We start from the raw sequence: 22,368 nt of genomic DNA, 5'->3' as shown, positions 1-22,368 counted from the left end.
TTTATTGCATTTTTTTCCATATAAAATTAACAAGAAAGTTTTGATCATTTTTCACTTTTTACAAAATATGCACAAATCAGCCATTTATCACCATTCAAATACCTCCACTACTTTCCTTATGACCACTAACAGTGTTCTGTGTGATTCTGCAAACAAAGGGGGATACAGGAAGGTCACCCCACTGTTCATGAACTTCTCTCACACCGCATATGGCTGACAAGTTGCAACCCCCCGCTGCGAGTAACGCAAATAGGCACTTTTAATTGGGAAATTCTCAGGAGCACACATTTGTGCAAGTATCGGTGAGTTTCATGAAACAACTCGGAACTGCACCTAGTTGGATTGACCCCTAAAAAATTGTTAACTTGCAATCTCTTTTTGGATGTTGACATGAGGTAATGAGGTGGCAGTTGGAGCGGGATCATGACAAAAGAAGAAAAGGAAGGGAGGGGAGAATTTATACCTGTTTCCTGGGTTTAAAAAAAAATCTAGAATAAAATACTGTGCTAGAGTTCTAAAAATAGAAAGTGGTGATGTTCCCCATAACAACCAATCAGATTCTAGCTATACTTTATTGCATTCTAGAAATGAGACTCTGGTTGCTGGGGGCAATATCACCACTTGTCTGTTTAAATGTATTTGTGAAAAAATGGCAAAAAAATAAAAAGGGAGATTATTGAGAATGTATTGTTTTGATCATTATGAAACTGAACTACTCTAATTATGTGTGTGTCTTTGTGTGCCTAAATCGGTTACATATGTGTCATATTTCCTCTCCACTGAATACAGCCCTACATACTGTACTTTCATGCAGAGAGGGCTTCTACCTGCACACTCAGAAACCAGAATACACCCAAATTACTGCATATGCAGTACATAATCAAAGTATATTTCACAGTCATTGATATGGAGAGCACTAGTGGCAACTGCAAAGCTTAAGGGAGGTAGGTGACCACTTAGCAGATACTGTTTTGCTCCCTTATATTTATTTTAACACCATTTAGGGTGTGGTATAGAAGATCTACACTCTCTAGATCAGGGATCGGCCCTCCAGCTGTTGTTGAACTACACATCCCAACATGCCCTGCAACAGTTTTAGCATGGACAAATAGCAAAACTATAGCAAGGCATTCTGGTATGTGTAGTTCAACAACAGCTGGGGTGCCAAAGGTTCCCCACCCCTGGTCTAGAAAGACAGTCAATAGGTAAAAATACCATATGGTCAACATGCATTAGGTCAACAGGTACAAAAACTTGACAGGGTCAAAACATCAAAATGATAATGCAAAACCCAAAATGGTCAACATGTGTTTTTTTGGGGGTTTATTGGCCAGAAACGTAGATGACCACCTCAGGCAAGGAGGCTCACTCCGCTACCGCTGCACTTGCCACAGGTTACTATTCCCAATAGTAGTCCACGCGGGTAGTAAATCAAGCAAATGTTAGGAAAACGTGAAAAACAAAAACATGCGTCGACCATCTGTGTGTCGACCATTGTCTTGATGACCTTTTGAACCTGTTGACCTTTTGTACCTGTCAACCTTAAGCACTCTCAACCTTATGCACTGTCGACCTTTCATCCGTCAACCTAATGCATGTCGACCATCTGGTGCCGACCTATTGACTGTGTAACTAGACAGTGTACATCTATCATGTGGACACTGTCCACTAATACCCTATACTGCTTTCTGGTGTCTAGTGCCACTTAATAGTGTTCTGCAATACAACATTACAGTACTTAAGGAAAATCTGACACACAAAAAAGTTGATGCTGAGAGGAAACCACTACAAATCGCTACTGGGGCAATATGATTGTGAAAAGCTTGCCAAATTCACCGAGGTCAAGCTTTTCAAGGTCATGGGGGCAGCTAAGAGGATTTCAGTTCTATTTTTCTTTGATCTCATTAACCTACATACTTCAACCTGGGACCACCCAACTGAATGTTCAGGTGGCATAATCCTGTTACCTAGAGACCATGCATGTTAAAAGGGATTACATTTCCCTAAAGACTGCTCCCGTGACACTTGTGGAGCAGAAAATCAGTTTCAAGGGTCCCTCAAATTAAATGATACTGGAATGGAATTAATTTATAGTAGAATGTCCTTCCCACATTTACAATGTGAACATTAAGGGAAAAAGCATAAATATCAAACCCTATTGATTAATGACAATGTTGTTAGAAACCTATTTATTTTTAACTATACTGCTAGTAAATATAGCTACCACAATATTACAGGGTTTTTGTTTTGTTTTTATCTAGAATAATGAAAACTTTTCTGGCAAAGATATAAAAAAAAAGCATGGCTCACAGAATTCCGTTTACAGTAAAAATAAAAGATTTCAACACACACAGCTTTGGTAGCCATACTGTCCACTGAGACAGTAACCATGAGACTAGAGGTGTACAATGGGGAGTAAAAGCAGAATGCCTCTGTCATACCACTTATCACACACAACAGACTGACTGAATATTGCAGTAGTCCTTGAATAATATAATAGGCACTTCATTTTGTATAGATAGCAGGTGAATCATTTATTGAAATACTGTATATATTTAAATGCAAACATAACAACCTGTCTTTAATCTTGTTTGTTTTTTCCACTACATCGATATCCATGCGAATTTTGTATTGGACATGAGGTGGAAGATGATTGGTCCAGGGAAACATATCCAGGAACACAAGCCCAGCCCAGAATTTATTTTCTTCGAGCAGATAGAGAGCATGGTGAGTCAGATGAGATTCATCGTCATGGCCTTCAAATTTATCCAAGTCTAAGCACTGTAAAACACATATAATGATTCACAAAAGACATAATTTGAATGTGCAAATATTGTTTTGGTTTTCATCTGGTCTTTTCCTATCCTGATGAGTATTCTTCTAGCTAATCACACCAAGGGTATACAGCTAAATTAGGATGGCTGTGGAATACGAGAGTTTTTTTTTCACTGTATCTTTTTGTTACCAATTCTTTTGCAGCTCAGCTGCAATTGGTCCTTTAAATATTGAGTATGTTTCTAGCTACAGTATTTTCAGGTTGGTATTCGTTCAAGATCCCAGCTGTCGGGATCCTGGCACTCTAAATACCGACACCAGATTTCCGACACCCGTCAGAACAACGATGCCAGAATTCCAACCAGGTCAGCATCCCGACACTGGTAGGTTTAAGCGCCACCTGGGAGGGGGGAGAGGGGTTATGGTTAGGCTGTGGGGGGAAGGGCGGGAGATTAGGGTTAGGCTGCGGGGTGGAGGGGTTAGTATTAGGCATCACCTATTTACATCTCAATAAACAAGTAGAGTGTACTGAAAGTGTAGAGACATCGCTTGATATTTTAGTAGTATATTATCAAATCACATTACCTATTTTGTATACAATGTAATAACATAATGACGTGTCATATACATATAGTATACCAAACAATATTGGAAAACATATTAGCTTGAAAAATATTCTCTGGGGAAAAAAATTCCAACTTTTACGCATTTCAGTGGACACAAAATCGTTTTCCTGAAAAGGTTACTGCTTCATGCTTTGGGTAGTTTTTGTGGGTTATGTTATTTCTTTGAGATATGCCAATTATCAGCAGCGACTGACGTTAATGTGCGAATATTTTAATTAGATATACCATTATTACCATTAAGCACCTAATGCATACATTTATTGATAGTTTGCAACAGGAAATAGTGTCTGGATAGTGTTAGTAATCAATCTGAAAGTTGTATTTACCATGACAAATATAAATTGAAATACAATATACAGCTACTAACCAAATTTAATTAAATTAAGTGAAATGAAAAGTAATACAAAATTAGCTTTTTCCCCTTTTAAAAATCCTCTCCCACTGCAGTCCAAATGTAAATGTATATATAAAGTGATAAATATTATGTCATCCCACCTGCGTCAGTCTCCAAACACTTCTATTATTTTCCTTACTTACTCGTCACATACCACCTTATGATGAAAATACAGACACGCCTGAAAATCTAACAAGTGAAGGAAGATGGCAAGCCATCTCTAGTGTGGTGGAGAGAAACATATATAATAAAATATAACTAAATTATGTCTTCTCATCACACCCCTTACTTACAAATTAGATATCTTATGTTGTGTACACACTGGCCGATATATCGGCCATTCTACCGAATGGCCATATATCACGGGTCCGTCGGCCAGTGTGTATGAACGATATGTCTGTGAATGCCATCGTTCACAGACATATCGCGTCAGCCCTGCAGCACAGCTGATGAACGAATATATCTACCGATATGTTTGTGCATCGCTGTGTGTGTATGGGTGGCTAGCCAAATGGCGGTGATTGACAGCTGTACTGGGCAGGCACATGCAAATGCCCACCAAGTTCGTGACGTCAGTCCCGTTGGATCGGGCAGTGTATATGCACAAGACACTGCCCAGTCCATCCATAGATATATCTGCAGATCAATTGATCTGCAGATATATCTACCAGTGTGTATCCAGCATTAGCCTTACCAAATTGCTCTGGTAGATTACTTTGTGATTATATGGTGAGGTTTTCTAGTGTGGTGAGCTGTTCACTAGTCAGGCACAGGTCACCTACTGTTTGGGCTGCACAAATAGAAGTCAATTGTGTTAAAAAAGGATAATTAACTATGAAAAGTGCATCCTGAAGAGTGATCTAATACCAAATAAAGAATATGACTTACTCGTGAATGGGATGGTCTGAGCCATAATATCAACCGGAAGCCATATGAAATGTTACCACACTTCATATAACAGTAATTCCAATAGACTAAATGGTTTGATATTCTCTCCTGATACCCATTGTAGGTAAAAATCTAGCAATTACCTGACATCAAAGTACATGTCCTCAGGTTGTTACTGTCTTGGCAGACATCTCTTAGTAAGTAAAGACTCCTTTGTTTAAGTGTCCCATTTACTGAAATGAATTTTACAGTATTATAACTTTTTGGAAGATCTCAAAGGTAATTTTCTAGAGGAGATGAAATAGATCCACGTAGATTTTACTATTTTAATTTGGGGCCTTGTATTTCCTGTCTAATAATAATAATAATAATAATAATAATAATAATAATAATAATAATAATAATATAACAAGATATGATTTTGATTTACAGGGGTTTGGTACATTCAGATGAACCTGCAATGAGTTTACATTTTCATTTCCACCAAGAAAGGAAACCGAAAACGAATATACTGTACAAGGACAGTTTAATGAGATTTATGCTATTTTCCATACATCTAAAGGTAACTTTGAAATTATCTATTATTTAATGCACACTGTAATAATACAGTATTTGATTCAAATTATTTTGAAGTTATATGGTTCAAATAGGTGGCAGTACAAAGTCAAATTTGTACTGCCATCTATTTAAATGTATGTATTTTAATTTATTAATTTAACAGTTCTTTATATAGACCACACATATTATGCAGTGCTTTATAGAGAATGTTTAGTCATTCACTCAGGACTTTTGCTTTGGTGGAGTTTACAGACACGATTCTCTATTGGATAGATAGATAGATAGATAGATAGATAGATAGATAGATAGATAGATAGATAGATAGATAGATAGATAGATAGATAGATAGATAGATAGATAGATAGATAGATAGATACTAAAAAACTAGGGTCAGAACTTAAGCCAATGAACCTATGAGTTTTTGCATTATGGAAGTAAACCAGAGTACCCAAACACGGGGAGAAAACACTAATTCCCCACAGATAGGACCCTGGATGGAATTAAACCCATGACCTCAATGCTGTGAGGTGCCAATACTAACCACTGCTACACCATGCATTTGATGTTGATCTATCAATTTAATGTACATAAAGTACAGTCCCCTTGTCCTTTCATTTGCCTCTTATGTACTGACTTTCTCTGATGCTTTTTTGCCATGATAAAATGACATTTCATTCATACACATGAATGGAACAGTGCCATCTAGTATCAGATTATCACAAAAAAGTTAGAATTTTTATATAAAGCATCAGACACACCACAGAATTCACACAAAGCAAAATATTAGTAGTGTGTTACTGATATATATGTACAAGGACATACTAGTGGATTGCTAATGTTATACATATACAGCTGCCTCAACACACACATCATTTATATGAGACTGCAATTACCCACTTAGGCAGCACTGATATAGAGAATGGTAACAGTTAAATACAAAGTACTATTAGGTATCGGAACTTATTGGGAACATAGGGGTCTATTTACTAAGCCTTGGATGGAGATAAAGTCGACGGAGATAAAGAGGGACATTTACTAAGCAGTGATAAGAGCGGAGAAGTGAGCCAGTGGTTGCCCATTGCAACCAATCAGCACTGAAGTAACATCTATAATTTGCATACTATAAAATTATACAGAGCTGCTGATTGGTTGATGGGGCAACTTCTCCACTGGCTCACTTCTCCGCTCTTATCACTGTTTAGTAAATGTCCCCCAAAGTCCCAGCCAATCGGCTCCTAACTGCCATGTCACTGGCTGGGTTTGAAAAATGACAGTTAGGAGCTGATTGGCTGGTACTTTATCTCCATCCACTTTATCTCTGTCCACGCTTAGTAAATAGACCCCATAGTCTGGTTACTGTTTTATGGTTTAATTTTTTTGAAACACCAGGACCACATTGCTGCACCATAATATGCGGCGTATTACCGGGATAAACTAGGGCTGTAATTGCACTGTGCATTTACATAGAGTGTAAGTCCAAAGGACTCTCCCAAGTTCACAGAAGGCTCTATTCATCAATGGACTGAAGCTGAATGGCCAGTGAACACCGTATTGGTGAAACTCTACTCAGAGGATGTGTGAAATACTCATTTCTCATGCCCATCATGATTATTTGTATCCTATTCTCATATTTAAAGGACAGCTGCCTTTGATGGGTATGTGGAAACTATTACTACATGAATATGGCCTTTAACAGTTCAGAACATATTTATACTGATGGGGAGACATAAAAAAGCCAGGTGGTTATATAAAAATCTCTCATTGAGACTAATCTAAAAATAGCTGGGACACTATTACAAAGTACTGGAGAAATCCTCTGCAATGCTTGGATGGTTCTTATGCACTGCTGGTGAAGGGAATGATACATTCTGTTGTCTCATTTGTTTACAGGTCATAGCTGTACTTTGTCTTGGCAGTAAGCTCGTTTCCCCATATTTATAATTACTGCCCTCCCTTTAGTACTGTTTCATAGTGCAATTAAGCCTTGTGAACAAAGGAAGATCGCCTGCTGATGGAGACAGGGAGGGGGACCTTTGTACTTAATTACTGAAATCCAAATATTGAGCTATGCAGGCACATACACAATATAGTACTGGTTAATATGTACTGAGCAGGCCTGTCAGACAGTAAAGTCATTTAATTCAATCTGGAGGGACTTTCAAGAAGTTCACCAATGGGACATTTACTGATGACAGGATTACCAATGTCAAGATAGATCTCATTGGCTACTTCCAAATCACGGTTGTCAGCCATCAGCAAATTAACTGATGATCAGTAAGGGTATATTCAATTGAAGTTGGATCCATTCCGACATTCATTTGTCGGAATGGATCCAACCTGGGCTATTCAAATGACATCTCAAGTCGACTTTTAAAAAAGACGAATTGAGATGAAGGGGGGGGAGGCGGGGGAGAGCCGCGGGCAGATGGGGGAGAGCAGCACTACAGCAGCGGCTATATAGCCGCTGCTCTCCCCCGTCTGCCCGCAGCTCTCCCCGTCTCCCCTCCCCAGTCTCTCTGCCTCTCCAGTCCTTCCTCTCTGTCCCTGCATCACAGCCGCCGCTCACGGCAGCGTCCACATGGCTACAGCAAGCGAGGTCTCGCTTGCTGGAGCCGGGTGGACGCTGCTGTGAGCAGCGGCTGTGACATCCTCCAGCGCTGCTCACCCGGTCCCTGCTTCGGCTCTCCCCATCCCCACCTTGGCTCTCCCCGTCCCCGCCTCGGCTCTGCCCATCCCCACTCGGCTCTGCCCATCCCCACTCGGCTCTCCAGTCTCCGGCGCTGCTCTCCCCATCTCACTTCGACTTTTTTTTAAAGTCAAAGCGAGATGGTCGAAAAGGGGGCAAAAACCTGTCAGTTTTGGCCCCATTTTCGACACAAGCACGTGGATCGGCAGCTATTCCGCCGATCCACGTGCTTTTCGACAAGTCGAATTCCTCGACTTGTCGAAAAATTTGGTTTTTAATTGAATAGGTCAAATCACGATTTGACCTTAAAAAGTCGAAAACTGCCATCTTTTCGACAGACGGCAGCTTTCGACTTCAATTGAATATACCCCTAAATGTAAATAGACAACAATTTTAACTATCACCATCATTAAAAAAATAAAAAACTATTGCTAACAAAAATATAATATCTATTCTTCTTACTGATCAGATGCGTAACCAGAACTTTGTGGGCCCCATAGCAAAATATTAAAGGGGCCCCTGCCCCAATGGCTCTTGAGAGTCACCTCTCTGCAGTTATTAATTTTATGCCCATTAATAGTTCCCTAGTTAATTTTCTGAACCATAGCAGTGCCCTAGTTAATACTCTGCCCCATAGTAGTGCCTTGTTTATTTTATGAACCACTGTAGTTCCCTAGTTTACATGATGTCACATTGTAGGGATGCCAGTACACATTATGGCACACAATATCCCCAATTCGCATAGAGTGTGCCCAGTTCATTTTATGTCACATTACAGTGCCCGTTGTTCATACTGAGCCCCATTAGAGTGTCCTCCAGTTCAAATTATGCCAAGATATAGTGCCCAAGTTCATATTATGCCATACTATGGTGCCTCCATTTCATATTGTGCCACATTAAAGTGCCCCAGTTGTTATTTTGTAACATTATAGTGCCCCAACATTTTAATGAGCAGATCAAATGATAACACATCACAGTGGCCTCCAGTTCATATTGTGCCACATCACAGTGGCCTCCAGTTCATATTGTGCCACATTACAGTGGCCTCCAGTTCATAATGTGCCACATTACAGTGGCCTCCAGTTAAAATTATGACAATTATAGTGCTCCCTTACTATTGTAACATCCACTACACACTCTTCTCACAGAAGGTGTAATAGCACACAATTCAGGCTGGGCAATGGATCAGGCCCAGTTGCTTAGAAGGCAAATCTGAGATATTGGTATGTAGCTTTGTAACCTAGGCCCCATACCACTAGCACCCCTTGCATGCACTATAGTTATTCCCATGTTACCGATGATTACGGATTATACTAACAAGCACATTATATGTACCAACCCCATGGCCTGGTTGGTATTCTTAGATTGTAAACTCTCACAAACCGGGACTTCTTCCTTTGTGTGCTTTTCCTTTGCTCACTTACACCAGTGGTTCTCAACCTCGGTCCTCAAGTACCCCCGACAGTTCATGTTTTCCAGGTCTTCTCACAGGATTGCAAGTGAAATAATTTGCTTCACCTGTGGGTCTTTTATAATGTGTCAGTCAGTAATGAATACACCTGTTCAACTGCTTGGTGACCTGGAAAACATGAACTGTTGGGGGTACTTGAGGACCGATGTTGAGAACCACTGACTTACACCATCATCTCCTACCGACCGCCTACAATGGCACTGAACCCTGGGTTTGGCTACCCTGTTGCTCATTTGGGTATTATGACTGCTGCTGCGGAAATATTTATACACCTTGGCCTATTTTTACTAATAATCCGAGTTTGACCGATTTGTGTTTTTTTTTCTAAGTCCCAACACGGGAATTCACTAAGCACAAATCTCGGCAGTGTTTGGGCAATTCGTAATGGTTTTCAAGGCTAAGTTAAGAAATACGAATGAATAGACCATCGGTCAAATGCGGCTGTTATTCACTATTAATTCGTATTTGGGTGTTAGTCTCTGAATGCTCAAGTGCGGGTGTTTTTTTTTGCGGTTCGTTAAAAAAAAGCAGCAAAAAAATAGACCTGCTTTTTCCTGGCGAGTTTGGATAATCATGCACGGATCAGTGAGATCTGTGCATGGTTATCTATGGGAAAGGGTTGTTTAGTGTAAAAACTTTCAAAAAAAATTGCGTGGGGTCCCCCCTCCTAAGCACAACCAGCCTCTGGCTTTTTGAGCCGGCCCTGGTTGCAAAAATATGGGGGGGAAATTGACAGGGGTTCCCCCATATTTTAACAACCAGCACCGGGCTCTGCGCCTGGTCCTGGTGCCAAAAATACGGGGGACAAAAAGCGTAGGGGTCCCCCGTATTTTTAACACCAGCACCGGGCTCCACTAGTCAGAGAGATAATGCCACAGCCGGGGGACAGTTTTATATAGATCCCTGCGGCCCTGGCATTAAATCACTAACTAGTCACCCCTGGCCGGGGTACCCTGGAGGACTGGGGACCCCTTAAATCAAGGGATCCCCTCCCTCCAGCCACCCAAGGGCCAGGGGTGAAGCCCGAGGCTGTCCCCCCCATCCAAGGGCTGCGGATGGGGGGCTGATAGCCATGTGTAAAAATGAGAATATTGTTTTTTGTAGCAGTACTACAAGTCCCAGCAAGCCTCCCCCACAAGCTGGTACTTAGAGAACCACAAGTACCAGCATGCGGTGGAAAAATGTGCCCGCTGGTACCTGTAGTACTACTACAAAAAAAATACCCAAATAAAAACAGAACTCACACACCTTGAAAGTAAAACTTAATTACATACATGCACACCTACATTCACACATACTTACCTATGTTCACACGAGGGTCGGTCCACTTCTCCAAGTAGAATCCATGGGGTACCTGAAAATAAAATTATACTCACAAAAATCCAGTGTAGATCGGTCCTCTTCTGAGCTTGTAATCCACGTACTTGGCAAAAAAACAAACCGAAAAACCCGAACCACGCACTGAAAGGGGTCCCATGTTTACACATGGGACCCCTTTCCCCGACTGCCGAGACCCCCCGTGACTCCTGTCACAGAGGGTCCCTTCAGCCAATCAGGGAGCGCCACGTCGTGGCACTCTCCTGATTGCCTGTGCACTCCTGAGCTGTCACTCAGGCTGCTCACGGCAGAGATACAATGTAGCGCATAGGCGCTACATTGTATCCAATAGTGCACAGGTTCTCAAACTCGGTCCTCAGGACCCCACACAGTGCATGTTTTCCAGGTCTCCTCACAGAATCACAAGAGAGATAATTATCTCCACTTGTGGACCTTTTAAAATGTGTCAGTGAGTAATGAGTACACCTGTGCACCTGCTGGGTTACCTGCAAAACATGCACTGTGTGGGGTCCTGAGGACCGAGTTTGAGAACCACTGCAATAGTGGGAACTTTGCGGTCAGCGGTTGATCGCGAGTAACCTCACCGCTGACCGCAAAGCAACATCTAATTTATCCACATTCTTAATTTAATTCCAGGATTTTTGTTTATCTGTTTCATTCCTAAAATCTCAGTCCTAGTCAATTGTTTGTTATTATGTTTCTATGGAATAAGGGTGTTAAAATTGTCAAGTGTTAAATGGAGAACACAGGTTGGTAGGTTGACAGGTTATTAAGTTAGACAACTTCATACTAAATAAGATTTTTATCCCATATATGAGGCCAAATGTAATAGATTACGATTTTCCACAATTACTGACTATTCCGTAATTTTGCCACAGGATTTAAAATTAAACTGGTTTTGTAGTCAAAAAACCAATTGCCGACTTACAATATATCCAGAGACAAAATTACAAGTTAGCGATGTGCTCGCATTTTAGCAGGGGAGGGGGGAAGGACCCAGCATGCACGTGGACAGCCTAGCTCTGTGCTGGGCAGCTACCCGCATGCTAGAGAACAGAGTTGTAGTTTTGCAATTTTTCGCAAAACTACAGCTCATGCTGAATTAGGCATTAAAGCCATTAGTGTTTGAGCTACCAGCCTTTGTCAATAATGTTACTCATATAATTAATTTTTGTGAAATATCTCAAGGAATCACAGTTTTATAGTTTTTAATATTAAGTCAATACACTGTCATTAAACACGAGTATTGTATTTTGGCATCCTAAATGTTCAGAAATGTGTTCTTCTGTATGCTGGAATATGTAGTTGGCTTTTTGACAAATTAATGTGTTTTAATAATACCCTATGTGGTGTCTATGTGCCAATCAGAGCAGCTCTCTCATGCTCCTTTCATTCAAAGCAAAGCCGTTCTGATTGGTTACCTGGGGTGTGATATGACTAGTCGACATTCAGTAGGTTGACACCAGTATGTCGGTAAGTTGACAAGTTGACATATAATACGAAGACATGCATTTAAATCGACATGGTTAAAATGTCAACATGTTCAGAATGTCGACATTTAACATGTTGACAACAAAATGTCAACATGATTTGTTTGACCATAAATCTAATCCGATTCCTAACACTAAACATAACCCAAACCCTACAAAAAATAAAAAATAAATATGCCAACATTTTGGTGTCTTTGTGTTAAATGTGAACATTCTGAATGTGTCAACATTTTAACCATGTTAACCTAAATGCATGTCTAAGTAGTGATTGTTGACTTAATTTCCATGTCAACATTCTGTGTCAGCATTCAGATCCAACATTCTAGTGTTGACCTTCTGATGACTGACCTTCTGAACGTCAAAAAGTCAACTGGATACCAGTTACAAGCTGTCTATCATTCAAGTCGCTACTCTGTTAGGAGCAAGTAGTGTGTCGGCTATCAGGGTATTTTTAATGACTGGATTACTGGTGATGACGAAAATGACTGGCATATCTATCAGACAGCCAAATATGGAGTGACATTAAGCATACCTCAATCCATTCACATTCTAACAAGTCATATGTCATATCTACTGCAAAGGAGATTTGGATATCTAAATTAAGTGTTGGCGGCCCCGCACATCGCTTTCGCCGGTGCTAGATTGGACTGCATGCAGGCCAATCTAGCATGTCGCTCATTTCACCCGCTGGGTGAAATGAGCGGCCCCCTGTCCTCCCCCGCATCGCTCAGCACACATCGCACTGTGCTGAGCGGCGGAAGAGATGTGTGCTGAGCGGTTCGCTCAGCACACATCTCTCCCGTCTATATGGGCCTTTACACACAGTAGAGGTCCTATCAGTGATCACTTATATGGACACTACAGCCATCCATTTTTAGCCATGGCTTAAAGGAAATGGCTGATAACAGGGAACAATTACTAACAGCTAGCTACATAGTCAATGAAAATAAAATGTCAACTATCTTACATTTTGTCAAGGTATGGGAAAATTTGCAAAGACATTTGTGAATATTTTTTAGTTGAAAGCTTATAATAGTTATCTTGTCATTTATGTTTATTGGTCCTTAAATAGGTGTATTACTGTACTTGTCCTGATTAGCCTCCATAGGGTTACACAGGAAATTGGGACTGACTAAACAGTGCAGAAACCTTAGGAGACTGTGCATTGTCTATAGGAAGGCCAAACTGTACCCTTTCACAAAAATAACATAGTAACATAGTAACATAGTTAATGAGGTTGAAAAAAGACAATTTGTCCATCGAGTTCAACCTGTGGTATAAATTGTACACTAGTCTGTATGCAACTATAATGTAACTATATGTTTATAGTTATGTTGTAAATCTATCTAACACTATAATTACATAATCATTTTAAATGCTATATCCTTGGATATCTTTTTCAGTTAGACATTTATCTAATCCATTTTTAAACATATTGACTGAGTCCACCATTACAACCTTCTCTGGCAGAGAATTCCATAGCCTTACTGCCCTTACTGTAAAGAACCCTTTCCTACGCTGGGTATAAAATTTCCTCTCCCCTAACCTCAGAGGATGCTCGTGTATCCCTTGTAAAGATTTTTCAATAAACAAATCGCATGATAACTCCAGGTATCGTCCCTTTCTCTATTTATAAATATTAATAATGTCGCCTCTTAGATGCCTCTTTTCTAGTGTAAACATACCAAACCTAGTAAATATTTCCGGATAATCCAGTGCCTCCAACCCCTTAATCAATGTAGTGGCTCGCCACTGAACCCTATCAAGTTCCAAGATATCTTTATTATAGTGGGGGGACCAGAACTGCACACAGTATTCAAGATGCAGCCGTAGCAGTGATTTACAGTATACAGTGGGAGGATTACACTCTCATCCCTTGTCTCAATTCCCCATTTTATACATGCTAACACCTTATTTGCCTTCGTTGCTGCACTTTGACATTGTACATTGCTAGTAAGTCTATTATCAATGTGAACCCCCAAATCTTTTCAACTACCGTTTCCCCTATATTTTCCCCATTTACTTTATAGGATGTGTTTCTTTTTAGTACCAAAGTGCATAACTTAAAATTTTTCTATATTGAACCTCATTCTCCATTTATTTGCCCAAATTTCTAGTTTAAATAAGTCGTTCTGCAGAGACTCAACATCCTTGTCTGAACTAATTACCCTACACAGTTTAGTATCATCTGCAAAAATTTACACTGTGCTCTCCAGACCTGCTCCTAGGTCATTAATAAATATATTGAACAGTAGTGGCCCAAATACGGACCCTTGCAGTATTCCACTAAATACTGAGGTCCAGTTGGAAAACATCCCATTGACCACCACTCGCTGTTCCCTGTTATCCAGTCAATTTCTTACCCAAGTACATATAGTGTTTCCTAGTCCAAGCTGTCTTTTTGAAAATCAGTCTCATGTGTGACAAGTAATATAAGAAATAAGTGAATATGGAATTACCTCCATGTACTGGTTAAAGATATGAAGAAATTGATCAGTGAAATTAAAAACATTTCTCCAGTCAAAGTTAGGTTTTCCAACTGGTCGCTCATCTGGATTCCCATTGTACAGAAAATTGATGACGTCGTCAGCTGTTAATCCATCATCCCCAAGTTGTTTGTCAATAAAATCCTTCACGGTTGGGTTTTTAATTGAATCCTACAGACAAGAAGTAAATGAATTCCACTTGTGTTTGGCATCACTACCAAATATGATATGACTATAAAGAGCAAAACCAATGGTTTATTGTTCATTTTTAACAGACAACCTATTAAATAATGACAATTAAAAAATGTAGACATTAGGAGCAGCAACACCATCTTTCAATTGAAAATTTGGTTTCACAATTATGCAAATGCTTCAAACCTAATTTGTCATAGTGCTGAAACTGATGTGTAAGGGGAACAGAGGTTACCCACTAAGGGCCTAATTCAAAGTTGATTGCAAAACAACATTTTCCTATAATGGGCTTGATTTGGGTTAGTTATATTGTTTCTGTGCAGGGTAAATGCTGGCTGCTTATTTTTACACTGCAATTTAGATTTCAGTTTGAACAAACCCCACCCAAATCTAACTTTCTCTGCACATGTTACATCTGCCCCACCTGCAGTGCACATTGTTTTGCCATTAGAGGAAAATGTTGTTTTGCAATCAACCTTGAATTAGGCCTTATGAGCTTGATTCAGAGATTACACTGTTTCGATGATCATGCAGATTTCCTGTGGTTTGAGGACTGTCGTGTGAAGGAGACACAGTAAGTATGTGCCTCCATACAGCTGTGACATCTGTCACAGTGTCACTTAAGCTGCAACATGATTGACATGCTACTGGCATTTGTGAGTGGCGACAGGCAGTGTTCAAGAAAACAGAAGCGTGTCAGCCCCAAGTTCTAGACATGCCAAAGCCAGTGGCTGCGTCATGAGTTTACGCAGTGGGTCCGAAGCTACGTCTATGGACGCAGGCAGCAAATCATAGCAATGGGCATCTTTTTACGCAAGATTCCTCCTGCGGCTTTTGCATATTTTAGCACAGCCACTGCTGCCAAAGATGCGTACATCTAAATGTGGGCAGACTATGAGTTTACTACAGCTTATACAATGACACAATGTTTTGTCTGTGAAAATACAGAATTTGTACACAATGGAGTGTAACCTAGAGAGGTCCATTAGCACACCTCCAACACAGTTTATGTTCCGTAAATGTCCTGGTAATTCTCTTGCACAAACCATTCATCAGATTTAAACAGAGTATACGAAAATAATAACTTTGAATTTCATTATTGTATTTCTTAGAGAGTAAAGAATCCATTATGTGTTTCCATTAACACCTTTAAGTGTGAGTTAGGTACGCCTACTTTATGAATCTTATTCTATGAAATATAACCGGGTTCCAAAGATAACTTTATGCGTTTATCGTTCTACTCATTTTGTGAGTTGTGAGCTGTCCCATTATACATGTCTAGAAGTTTTTTCCTCCATTTTTTCTGTATTTGCTCTGGTGGAATGACTATACACAATATTTTTCCTCATGTCTTTTATAGCTACTGAATGAACATGACTTCATCACTTCATTTGTTGCAAGCACCACGGCTACTGTCTTTTTCTCCTTCCTGTTTTATATTTTATTTCAGCATTTATACTTTTACTCTTTTTTTTTTCAATAAGTGTTTAGCAAAACATTTGAATTAAGATATTTTGCACATTATACTCTCCACTTCAGGCATCAACATGGAAAGTTCAACAGTGTGACTTTTCCTGTATTTACAGTACCAATTTTCCACAAGGCTTATTAATTATCAGTTATTAGACCTGATATTTATATTTTTATCGCCATTATTCATATGGAATAATAAATTAAGGTTTGCCCAAATGTATTAAAATATATCAGGAGGGGCCCCGAAAGCAGTCTGTCCGTGTGGAGTATAAGATGCAAAGTTATCGCATTAGTGTCTTTATGCCAGTAATGCATCCAATTTTTAAATGACTGAGACGCCCATTTGCAGCATCTTAGGACAGGGGATTTCTGTCACTGTGTATTTAGGGGGTCATTCCGACCCCCGTTTGCATGCAACGGTTCTTCGCTGCGGTGCGAACGGGTCAGAAATGTGCATGCGCGGCGAACGCTTTGCGCACGCACGTCGTTGCCCAGTGACAATAATCGACGGGCAACGACGCTGCCAGCGACAAATGTAATCGCAGCGGCGATCGCAAGAAGATGGACAGATGGGAGGCGTTCCGGGGCGTATACTCACCGTTTCCAGTCGTTTTCGGGAAGTGGTAAGAAAAATGCAGGCGTGTCCAGGCGAACGGAGGGCAGATGTCTGACGTCAAAGCCGGGACCTGCATCGCTGGATCCGTCGCACAAGGTAAGTAGGTCTAGGGCTAATCTTGTTTTGTGAGAAACTTTTTTTAGCATAGCAGGACTGCACAAGCGATCGCAGCCCTGCTATGCTAAAATACACTCCCCCCATAGGAGATTAGTTGATCGCACCAGCAGCAAAAAGTTGCTTGGTGCGATCAACTCGGAATGAGGGACTTAGACACACCACTGGTCGCACCATTGCAACTTGCACCAGCCCTATGGCAGGTGCAGTTTCTCCATCCCAGTATGGCCTCCCGTGTGATTTCGAACGAAACCCTGTGTCCGATTCTGTGCTGTGTCTGTGTGTGCATACAATCGGGACTCAGGCGCTGTGCGACTCGGATGCGTGCACAGATTAAAAAGATTGGCCCTTTGAATGAGGTCCTCTGAGTCGTTTTTTTTTTAATTATTATTATTTTATTTAATGACTTTAAGTTCTGCCACCACTGTCTATTTGCATCCAGGCACTATTACCTTGTTTGGAGGGCAAGAGGGCAATGTAAACGTTATATATCTGAAACAATGATTTTTCATGACATACCCGGATGATGTTCATCTGAACACTGCTTTGCAAGAAGTACCACAGCTGGGGTCCCACTTCTTCCCAGGCTTTCCCCATTTGTCTCAGGCGCTCTAACTGTTCAAAGGTTGAGTTTGCCTGAAACATGAACAGATCACTAACACTATATCTCATGCAGTACATACAGGTAGTCTAGCCAATCAAACAGACTTAATTAAACATAACATAATAAACGTAACATTTTAACATTCTATGGCTGACTGTGAACATTCAGAAATGTTAATACAGATTATGCATTGTAGGAAGTGGTTTGAACGATGTTATATCCACAACATAAGATGCCTTACGCTCTTCAGTAGCTCTCGGACTGCAGGAGCATCAGGAGAGTAGAGGATTTTGCCCATCAGCAAAGGTTTCATTGCACTCCATGCAATTTTAGTTGCGGGGTTGGACTCCATACTCTGCATCAGTGCATTACAGAATGGTGCTGTTGAATAAAGAACGTTTTATATATATATATATATATATATATATATATATATACTGTATTCAATAGAAGCATAATACTGTACTTCAGATCAAACATACTAACAGTAACCATCATAAACCGATATTTTGCAGAATTAAGTTTTGTTTTCAGATAACTGTAGCAGCTGTCCACTTAAAGGTCCACTGGCAGCCATGCATCATTTAAAATTAGAACTTGAAAATTAGAATCCATAGACTATAATGCTGGATATATTGTATGGTTCTTATAGCTACTCTGATAAAGTAAAGAGGTGCATTTATTATATCTATGGTAGACATGTCATTGGGTTCGGTGTAGATACGCGTACTGTGCACATATCTCTTAACATAACAGAACACACACAGCTGTCATATCTGGTTACCTTAGCTCATCTCTCTAGGCTTAGGTCAAGTGGTACTGTAAATTTCACTATACCGTTTGATCTAACCATAGAGAGATGATCCATTGGAATAACAATTGCTACATGATACTGTGTGAGCACCTACTGGTTGTCTTGTCGTATAAATAATAGGATTCTTTCTTGGTTGAGTTTACTCCAAGGAAGGCTTTGTAGTTATTATCCTCATACCAGTTGAAGGAAAACACTCTAGAACCTCCCCCTTCTGGATAACCACAAAACAAGTCGGATAGAGAACTCATGAGTTGGGTAAACGTTGAGGGTCCTCCCTCCTGTATAATAGGCTGCAGCACCCATAGAACATCTTGCATACTTTGCTTCTGTGATAACTGCAGCAAAAACAAGAACACAAGTAAGCAACAGTTCAATAAAATATATATATATATTATTTTTTAGTCTCAATAACAAAGTGAGCCTTAGATGGTCTAACATCGCTCTGCATAAGATTAATACCTGGAAAAAAACAATGGGCAATAAGTTTTTTTTAATGCAGGAAAAGACTTAGGGGTAAATTTGCTAAAGCTTCTAAAGCAGAGAATTGGTGATGTTGCCCATAGCAGCAACCAATCAGATGTTCTGTATTATTTTCTAAAAGGCAATCGAGAAATGACAGACAGCATCTGATTGGTTGGCATGGGCAACATCACCAATTCTCTGTTTTAGAAGCTTTAGTAAATTTACCCCCTAGGGTGAACTACATATTAAAAAACTGCATCATTTAGCTTACAGAGCGTTAATATTTCTAATTTTACAATCTGAAGAGTTTAGACTGAAAGCCCTAGTTATTTATTATAGCTTGCAAGTGTGGGTACATCCCAAAACCTGCAGTTTTCTTAAATAGAACATGACAGTTTAGGATTACTCAGACTTCGATTATATAAGTTACATCAACCTCTGGCCCCAAGCTAGCAGTCAACTTAGCCTCTTCGCACTAGTGACTTAGCCAGATGGGTGGAAGGAGACCAACTGGCTCCCAAGCACAAAATCATGACCTATTTGGTGCATATGGCAGTCATCAGTGCATTACTGTTTTTTTCTAATGCAACTTACTGCAACGACCGTGCGTGCAGTACCCCTTTGGTGACAGGAACCAGAGGTCCCGCCAGAATAGCAGACATGATACAGTGTCATCCCAATGCTGCTGATCAGGTAGAAGAGCAGCATGTGATGTGAGCACTCCATTGCAGAGGGCTGGAGAGGGCTGCAGAGTGGAAGCAGACATGACAGGAGCAGCACAAGAGGATAGAATGCAGGAGGTAAGTTTATGTGTGTCTGTGTATGTGTGAGGTGGGGGGCAGCACATGAGCCAATATATAGATGATGGGGTGGTGGTTGCACATGACACACAGATGATGGGGGGGGGGAGCAACGCAAAACATCACATAAGTGAGGGTCTGGTGGCACATAACGAAAACATAGAAATGGGGGGGTGTACAATTTAGGAAGTTAAACATAAAACAAACAAGAGAGGAGAGCACAAAACAGGATATACAGTGGGGGTTAGCACAATGCAGGATATACAGTGGGGGTTAGCACAATGCAGGATATACAGTGGGGGTTAGCACAATGCAGGATATACAGTGGGGGTTAGCACAATGCAGGATATACAGTGGGGGTTAGCACAATGCAGGATATACAGTGGGGGTTAGCACAATGCAGGATATACAGTGGAGTTAGCACAATGCAGGATATACAGTGGGGGTTAGCACAATGCAGGATATACAGTGGGGGTTAGCACAATGCAGGATATACAGTGGGGGTTAGCACAATGCAGGATATACAGTGGGGTTAGCACAATGCAGGATATACAGTGGGGGTTAGCACAATGCAGGATATACAGTGGGGGTTAGCACAATGTAGGATATACAGTGGGGGTTAGCACAATGCAGGATATACAGTGGGGGTTAGCACAATGCAGGATATACAGTGGGGTTAGCACAATGCAGGATATACAGTGGGGGTTAGCACAATGCAGGATATACAGATGTAGCACAATAGAAACTGTGGGGTTTACAATATTTCTCAAACATGAGGGAGGGCACAAAACATGATATAAAGATGGGGGGATATGGAAGGACTTTACAAGAGGCATGAGGTGAACACCTGGGCTTGGGGAGCCTATTTATTTTACCATGATAATTACCCCTCATATCAAAGGATGGTGACACATCTTGACACCAGGGGTGTATTAAAGCCCTAGGGGGTCCATGTGCAGTGAGCCCCCCTTGTCCAGGACCTTTAGTCACATCCTCCTTTGTCTAAAGCAAACTTTTCAAACTACTGTCTTGCCCAGGATTTGAACCCATGACCTTCCATATTGCTGTCATACACCTTAAGCAGGGTACACAGCTGTTCAGTCCCCGGCTCATTGGGTTAAATGCTCCCGATCAGCCAAGCAGTGTATATCAAGACATGACGCCTGTGAAGTGGCAGCTAAAACAGGGGGGCAATCAGCTCCTCTATGGGTATCAGGAGGTTGGCTGTGCAGCACATCAGATGCGACCTCCTGGTCCCGACCTTTGCAGGAACGTTGTAAGCCATTTATTGGCTATCACTCCTGCATCTGTGCGATAACTGGAGAACGGGCTGACAATTGTATAGGTATGTACCCAGCTCAACTTATGAAGCGATTTGCTCCTGTATGGGAAGTATTTTGAAATGTGTGCTTTAAATACTGTAAAGAAGTGTGTGACTGAAGGTGCTTAGGGATGTGAGGAGGCAACCAGGCAATGTTGAGAATTAAAGAGGAGGAAGTTGCAAGTGAGACTGATTAAAACAAAAAATTGACAGATGCTGCAGAACAGCACCCCCTGCCTTGCATTGCTCTGCACGGTGGCACATGTCGCACCACCCTAGGTACAGCCAGTGGTGCAAGTATGCGGGTACGCTCGGGTACGGAATACCCTTAAGAATTTGGCAGTGGGTACTCAGTACCACCTGCCACACACTTTAAACTCAGGACCGCCATTACCACAATTATAATGCACCACAAATCAACAAGACCATGGTGCTTGACAGTATGACAGTGTCTCCCACTTTGTCAGGGTTACTAGGGCATGACGGTGACGTCATGGTGTCACATAACGCTTCCTCCTCTGGCGGCTGTGGCTGGCGTGAAGAGAGGAGCCTGATTGCACTTTCCCGCAGCCTCCCTTCCTGGGAGCATCAGTGCAGCTGTTTCCATTCACTTGGCTTGTATGATGCAACAGCACTGAGCGGCTTTTGTTCTTCACAGGCTGGGCTGCTGGGCATGTCTCTGGCTTCATTGTGTGGGGTAATTCATTTCTAATATAATGTGGACACTACTATATATTTCTATTATTATAGGGGTATTACTATATATTTCTATTATTATAGGGGTATAACTATATATTTCTATTCTAATGTGGACACTACTATATATTTCTATTATTATAGGGGTATTACTATATATTTCTATTATTATAGGGGTATAACTATATATTTCTATTCTAATGTGGACACTACTATATATTTCTATTATTATAGGGGTATTACTATATATTTCTATTATTATAGGGGTATAACTATATATTTCTATTCTAATGTGGACACTACTATATATTTCTATTATTATATTATAGGGATATAATTAAATATTTATTTTCTAATGTGGACATAACTATATATTTCTGTTATACCAGGGGCACTACTACAGTATATTTCCTGTTATAATGGAGGCGTTATTATATAGTTATTAACTTGTGGGCATTACTACAAATATTTATTACACTGGGGGTATCACTATATATTTCTATTATACTGGAGGCATTACTATATATTTCTAACCTTGCCTCCAGAGTGTAAAAACAAAGGCAA

General features: G+C 40.6%; 1 protein-coding gene across 1 annotated transcript in view; it reads right to left on the bottom strand.

Moving 5' to 3' along the window:
• ABCA4 (ATP binding cassette subfamily A member 4) overlaps nucleotides 1–22,368 on the bottom strand; it is a 502,596-nt gene that overhangs the window by 339,635 nt on the left and 140,593 nt on the right. Inside the window, exons 8-12 of the mRNA XM_063941498.1 lie at nucleotides 18,620–18,860; nucleotides 17,953–18,092; nucleotides 17,627–17,743; nucleotides 14,686–14,883; nucleotides 2,576–2,781 (exon numbers count right to left, since the gene is read on the bottom strand). Coding sequence (XP_063797568.1) covers nucleotides 2,576–2,781; nucleotides 14,686–14,883; nucleotides 17,627–17,743; nucleotides 17,953–18,092; nucleotides 18,620–18,860 — 902 coding nt within the window. The remainder of the gene's footprint in view (nucleotides 1–2,575; nucleotides 2,782–14,685; nucleotides 14,884–17,626; nucleotides 17,744–17,952; nucleotides 18,093–18,619; nucleotides 18,861–22,368) is intronic.

This window comes from Pseudophryne corroboree, chromosome 9 (assembly GCF_028390025.1).
Source record: "Pseudophryne corroboree isolate aPseCor3 chromosome 9, aPseCor3.hap2, whole genome shotgun sequence".
NCBI classification, from domain to species: Eukaryota; Metazoa; Chordata; class Amphibia; order Anura; family Myobatrachidae; genus Pseudophryne; species Pseudophryne corroboree.
This window is presented reverse-complemented; position numbering and strand designations above follow the sequence as displayed.